Below are 7,572 nucleotides of genomic sequence, written 5' to 3' on the forward strand. Positions count from 1 at the left end.
TCCGTCTGCCAAAAACAGACTGGCTAAACCATTTCAACTACTTGCAAATTTCACAGGAGTGAATGAAATAAAATAATGTTTATTTATTTAATATTCTCTTTGTATGGAAGTACATAAAAGTATAATGCAATCCCTGTTCAAAGAAAACACACACAACCGTCTAGTGTACCCGATTATTGAACTGGATGGCAACTGCAATAGCCAGCAGCCAACGCCCACAATCATATGAAATATGTTTGTGTGGATTAAACAATACATTTCTGCAATACAATAGCTTTTTCTGAATGAAAAAAATAATACTATGCTGTTTTTGCGTTTCTTAAAAAAAGTAACAGTTGGTAAAACATTAAAACAATAAAATAGATATTCGGATTTTATTCTATTTATAAAATTAAATATTGTATAAGAACATTACTTTTATTGTACTCTTCAGAAATATGTCCACAGTTACGTTCGTTCTGTTAACAAAAACAAGGAAATTACTACAATAATAATGTTCAATATTTTATTAACTTCACGTACATAAAATGATATCAAAAGAGGTCAAAGGTTCGGGTGGTTTTTTTTTTAACATAGTTTGACATTTAGTCACTTAAAACCCACTATTATTTTGTCCATGTATAGAACACTTAACGCTCAGATGCATAACGTTGTAGACAGAAACTGACTTCTTTTTCATTTTAAAAAAAGAACCAAAGAAAACAGTTTTCAATGTACTGGGCTTACACCACATACTGACATTAAGAATATCTAACGTCCTATCAGCTATATATTAAAAACACACAGTAAAATACTTATGTGTGACATGCCATGGACAAGTCTCTGAAAAGAGAGGACAACAGTTGAGAATCGTTGAGTAAAGCGAGAGGATATTAAGCACCCATTTATGAAAAAGGTTCAAATCACACGTTTTCGGAGCTCCACAGCACATTTAACACTGTCTGTCGGAAGTGACCTGGATTTGTTTTCTCCAGCACTTGCACATGCCTGGCTAAAGAAAAAGTGAAATTCCCTTTAGATCTCACACAATATGAATCAGTCAGCTGCACAGACGCATTAGTAAGCGACTCTGTCCAGCACCGCAACCTGCTGAAACAAGGACGCGTGGAAACCACAATGAGGTTATGCTAGTCTAAGCCCTACATAAAGGAGACTTCTGCTTTTATTCAGACTTTGGGCCTTTATATCAATATAAAACCAATATAAAAATTATATAAATAACATTATCATTAAGAATAAATGTGCTTTCAGACTGTAGTTAGTAAAATAACTTTGTTGTCGCTTTATGTCTTTGTGTATGATTTGACATGTCCATAAAAAGTTGAATATTAAAGCTCCTGAACACAATTAATGACAACTGTGCCTTGATTTAAAAAAAAAGAATCTATTAAAATATTTTAAAGCCACAACTGTTTATCTAGCTATGGCTTCAGTTGTTGTACGTATTCAAATTGTATGCTAATCTGTAATCATCCTTATACGTTGCTTTAAATTTTTCCGTTTGATCAACTTGGATATTTGCGGAGGTAAATAAAAAAGGCGCACCACCTTTATCAGGGCTCATGTGAAACAATGATTAAGAAGTTTCCTGGTTTTTATCCTACTTTAAATAACTTATTTTACATGCTGCCGCCAGACCAGAGAAAGAGGTCAGCGAGCTGGCTGCTTGTAGTTGCCGTTGATTTCTTCAGAGATGTTCACAGCCTCGGCCCCCAGTGGCAATCGGTCGCTGTACTCGGAACCCACCTCGAATTCCTCTTGGTTAGTTTTAGACTGCGACTCGGTAATAGACTCGTTAACCATACTGCCCTCCACTTCTCCTTCCCCTTCGCCCTCTTCCCCCTCGATCTCGCCCTCTTCCTCGCACAGCTCACTTGGATTGAAGTTCTTCTCTGATTCAACGTAAGAAGCTCTGGGATCGAAGTCGGCCGACATGTGCTTTTCCATCTGATCTGGGTTCTGTGCCTTCATGATTAGCTTGTATGTTTTGCCTTGGTATTTGTACAGCAAGTGGCAGCAGGTAGCTCCCAATAACGGAACAGTGGCCAAAGCTAGTAAAAACATGCTCACTACAACTATGATGAGCAGTGAAGGAAATTTCTTCCTAGTCGTGAAAACCACTTGGACCTGGCAGTCTTCCCCTGTGTATGTGAGGCACAGCGTGTAATTAGTACCAGGGTCCAAACCCTGAAAACGATATGAATTTAGGCCTTCTCCTATCCTGGACCACTGAATCACTGAGTGCCCATTTCCTGTGCTGACACATAGGTATAACATATGGAGGGGCAATTTCTCTGGAGACACCTGGTAGGCTTTGAGCTGCACTTTAGCTTCAGTTTCTGATACTTCCAAGGCAATGACCCCAAAATCAAAGGTGTGCTGCTTAAGCTCATCAGAGCTCTGATTAAATGCATGGTTAGAAATGTACTGAGTTTCATCATTGATGCCACACTTGTCACCAAAAGATGGCATCTTGGCTCCCTGTCCGTCATGCTCAGAGTTCACAGTAATGTAGCTGGATCCGGTTGGTGAGGTCTTACTCCTCTCCTCTGGCTTTGGCCAGCTGATCACATTGGTTTCAGAGGTCTTTGGCCCAGGCTTACGTTCAATAATGAACTTATTGTCGGTCACATCCTGTATGGTATTGGCATATTTCACAGTGCCAGAAACTACTACTTTGACTGAGCTCTCTTCACTGCCCTGTTCATTGGTGGCTGAGCATGTGTAGCTACCATCTTCCTTCCTGCTAATGCGGGGGATGATTAATGTGCCATTTTTAAATGCCAGGAATCGATTGGCACCCAGCTTAGAATTCACCAAAGGTAAGTCATTATTTTCAGTATCAGCAGCGGGCAAATTGAACTCAATTTCTTGATTCCCAGTGTTTATTTTCCACTGGATGTCTGGCTTGGGGCTCCCTTCAGTTTCACACTGCAACATCACCATAGAGCCCTCACTGAGATTTTCAATGTTGGACTGGGTAGTTATGCGCACGGTTGGAGCTTCACATTTCAATTTAGGGATTTTTGAGACCTGAAATCCTTTCAGGTCCTCAGGAGCTTCACATACAATAGAAACCTGCTCTGGTACAGAGATCTGGGCATTGGAAATCCAATCCCTCAGCCACTCCAGGGAGCAGGAACAAGTGAATGGGTTGTGATAGATCTGAAGGTGAGACATTGAGCTCAGCGAGTCGAATGTCCCTTGCAGAATCGAAGTGAACTTGTTATTATTTATGCGCAGTGATCTCAGATCTTTGAGAGTCGAGAAAGCATCTCTGGGCAGGTTGACCATTTCGTTGTTGTTCATTTTGAGGAGCTGCAGGGCTGTAAGGTTGTACAAGTCATCCCAGGGGAAATTGACAATTTTGTTGTGGCTGAGATCCAGGTTCCTTAGCTGCACCAGCACTGCCAGCGTCCCCTTCTCGATGGTCACAATTTCGTTGTGGGCCAGCCATAAAGACGTAACCTGGGTGACATCCACGAAAGATGTTGACAGGAGCGATGTGATTTTGTTGGCAGACAGGCTGAGGGTTGTCACATTGGATGGCAAGCCTTCAGGCACCACGAGCAGATCCTTGTAGGCACAGTCAGCAAACTGATGGGCATATTTGTCCACACAGACACAGGGCTCTGGGCAGCACTGTGCAATGCCAATGAACACTGTCCACAAGCCAAGGTAGCCCAGGGTTATTTCTGCCATTTTCAGTACCTGAAAGAAGTACATTTATTGCAGGGTTAATAAACACCTTACTGACAATATTTTTTAATGGTAATTTCATTGCAGATATCAGGAATACTAATGCACACAAGGATTTCTACTAGCAGATCAGAAATACAGGGGGACATTTAATTATACTACACACCCAACTAACCTTATTTTATATATAGACAACCTTCTCAAAATACAATAGATGCTTTAATATTTCTTACCATATTAAATACTTCAATTAATAGTAAAATCTAAAGCAACAAAATAATGTATTTGTCTTTGTCTTAATGTAGTCTCAAGGGATATATATGTATATATATATATATATATATATATATATATATATATATATATATATATATATATATACAAACATATTTACACATACATATATAGATACATAGATGTAGTAAAGTATTACTAATAATGCATTTTATTTACCACTGCAACAACTGTGTTCATCAAAATTCAAAATATAACTCATCAACCATTTCTCCCAAAACGGTTCTTATTTTTGAATTGCGTGTAGTGTTTTAACTGTATTCAATTAAGCCATCAGCATGTAACATACATAGAGAAAGACTACAAACTACCTGTGTCTATATATAGTTTAGTTTAGGGCAATAGTTTAAAATGAAAATGAAAAGAAGCATATCCCGATGTTACTAGTGTCAATGCACAAGATACAAGGCGTGTCAGTGTGCGTCTTGTCAGCCCAGTCATGTCCTTTACAGTTCGCTGTCCTTGGTGCTGAAACCCAATTTTTCTATCATTAAATTAGGGCTTCAAACTTTTTAAATCAACTTTTTTTGTTTGTATATTTAATTTACTCATATTGTTTGCCTGGTCGTTCTATTTTTGACCGTGTGACCAAAAGGTTGTTTATAAAATGTCTAAACAAATGAAAGCACATATTACAGTATACTTTTTTTCCACTTTGAAATCTATCCCCCAGCGCCCTTTGACAGCTTTTCGTGAAATGTGGGTGATGAAGAGGATTGAACTGAGAGTTCATACAGTTTGAGAACCTGATACACGGACACTTATTTTAACACTACAACAAACAATCTCATTCTGATGACATACCCACAGTAATAATGTAAATGAAATCAAATACATTTCGACAAGCACACACTGAACACTTTCTAAAACTTCAGCCCGCTCTTACCTGTCTCCCAGTGGCTCCAGTCCACGCAGGTTCCCTCAGTTTAGACAAACACTTTAAAGAGTAATTATACCAATAATTACAGGCAAATTGATGTGTGTCCCTCGCATAAAGTGGTCACATTTATATATTTTTGGCAAAGGTGAATCGGGTTGACAATACGTTGCGGAAGAGACATTTTCCTCCCAGTGTGATGTAGAGAAATCCGGAGGATGCTTCCTCGTCGAGACGGAGCTGGGCTGGGACTCACTGCGCTCCCGCCTCCGTGCAGAAAGGGGCGGGCAGCCTCTCCCATTCAAATATATTCCAGTGTTAAAGATACAGGGGCTCAGCTCTGCACAGGCGAGTATTTATTGTTTTGGATCAGCGTTGTTTATTATTTTATTTCCCTGTGATCGCCATTTTATTCATTTCTGATCTTATGCTCCAAACTATTGCAATTAATAGGCAAATTACAGAGTCCCATCGCTGCAAACGGCATAGCCATCTATTGATATCAATGTCCCAAGTGTCCATCGAGACTAGTGATGTATATTTCGTTGGAAATAACATAAATTATTTAATTATATTTTAATCGGTCACAACAGTCTAGACAAAGGACATCATGCATTCGTTTTTTTTTTTTTTTTTGCAAAACTTCATATCAAATGTTCATGCCACGTGTCTACATTGAAAACAACACACATCCACAAACTGAATTGGTCGTAAACATGTTTGTTTTACTTAAGTGATATTTGCTATTTATTTTTGAAATGTGGGTAATTTCTGACTGTCTACTACTTCTTAAAAAAAATGTAAAGTTTAAAAATTAAAAAATGACAATTTCACGTTATGCAATAGGTTACCGTTATGATGAACCCGATGCGATGTTTTCTTTTTAAATGGAATACCACTCATTTTATCATTCGTTACCTTACATTTTCATAAGATGGCAGTGTTATCCTATTCCTAATTCCATAAAGTAATACTCGAAATAAAACGTATAGTGTAGAAAAGCCGGGTTCTATGAAAGTTGAGATGCGTGCGAATATAAATATGTTTTTGTGATTCAAATAAGTATGTGGTGTCTCAAAAATGTTCAAATGTGTGTTGTTATTTGGCAGGACATTTTTAACTAAGTACTATTTTTTATAACAAGTTTGAAGTTTGATTGTATGTAAAAGCCAAACATATATATATATATATATATATATATATATATATATATATATATATATATATATATATATATATATATATTGTCTCGACATATCTAATATCAGTTTTAATTTCTAGCCTACTAGTATTTTTGTTTGTTTGTTTGTTTGTTTGAAACTTCAAAAAATAAAGTAAATATACAGATACATATGAACTGAATGTTGCTTTCGGTTATGATTGGCATTAGTTATTTTCATGTTTTGTTTCTATCATTTCATATTTTATTTATTTATGTTATAAAGACTGCACGAAGCGTGCAGGAACGGATCTGTGCATATGTGTCCGAAAATGTACATAGATAAATAAAAGAAAGCAGCATTTACTTTTTACATTTTACGCACAACATATTTTGCACTTCAAGTGATTTTAGGTTGTTTACTACTTTGTTTAAAGTAGTATACTTACTGTGAACAATATTTTATAAATGTATTTTATTTAATGGTTTGATAAACATTTCCTGTACCGATGGGCCTCTAAACATTTTATTATAATCTAACTTCGCAAATACGCAGTTTACGTGCATTATGCAGCATATACCTATTTTGTGAAACAAACTTGTATTACGATGTATTACGTCACGACTATGTGTAACACCTATATTATTTCAATATATATGTTTTCATAATAACGAAAAAGCCTGGTATATGGTCTGACCTATCAATTAATTGCAAGACCTAGTTTTTCTGCAAGCACACTGCCACCATATTTGCCAACAGATTCTGCATAGTCATAGGCTATACTGTCCTCATTAAGCAGATATTTGCCAAATCCATAAAATGTGGAGGAAATAAAATAATACATGCATGCATATATACATACATGTGTGTTTTCTTTACTAAACAGCATTTTGTCCGCTTGAAAACCCTGAGCAGAAATGAAGACGAACATATTTAATAAATAAATACAAATATGTATTAACTGTATTTTTCGGTTGAAAAATAATGAATAATTTAATAATAACATCCATTAGGCTGACCAGTTCGTTGAATCATATTATATCGAACATATTCCCTATATAGTTTTAATTATTTCTTACATATTGTAATTAATATATTACAGAACAAATATACTAGGCCTAATATTAAAATACACTCAATTGCCCCTAGACGTCGGCTATATATCTGTAATACACATGAAAACCAGGAACAAGCGCGTTATTTGGATTTAACTGGAAACAGTGATATTATTACAGCATTACTGGAATACATCCCTCGGGCATCGGCTGCCATGTGGGATTTAATGGATGAAATTACAGGGTCCGTATTGGTTGTGATCACGGCAGAATAGAGTGGATTATCCGAGCATTGAATACAATTACCACAAAAAAGGTTTCAAATTGCGATCGGATGGGCAAAAACGAAGAGAAATTGCAAGAGGTCATTGCAGGTGTAAGGTTATTCATGAAAAGTGCCGTTCAGTGGCAGACAATATTGAAATGTACCGAGAGGAAGGAATTACGACTGTAGACTTGTCAAAGAGTATAAGTCTTACTATTACTG

The 7,572-nt window shown here is 36.7% G+C and overlaps 1 protein-coding gene across 1 annotated transcript; it reads right to left on the reverse strand.

Moving 5' to 3' along the window:
- Positions 1–491: 491 nt before the first annotated feature.
- On the reverse strand, positions 492–5,144 carry islr2 (immunoglobulin superfamily containing leucine-rich repeat 2). The gene is made up of 2 exons (XM_066701774.1): positions 4,880–5,144; positions 492–3,711 (listed from the first exon to the last, which is right to left on the reverse strand). The coding sequence occupies exon 2, from the start codon at positions 3,700–3,702 to the stop codon at positions 1,651–1,653; it is 2,052 nt and encodes a 683-aa protein (XP_066557871.1). The 5' UTR covers positions 3,703–3,711; positions 4,880–5,144; the 3' UTR covers positions 492–1,650.
- Positions 5,145–7,572: the final 2,428 nt, after the last annotated feature.

The sequence above is a fragment of the Amia ocellicauda genome, chromosome 4 (assembly GCF_036373705.1).
Source record: "Amia ocellicauda isolate fAmiCal2 chromosome 4, fAmiCal2.hap1, whole genome shotgun sequence".
Classification (NCBI taxonomy): Eukaryota; Metazoa; Chordata; class Actinopteri; order Amiiformes; family Amiidae; genus Amia; species Amia ocellicauda.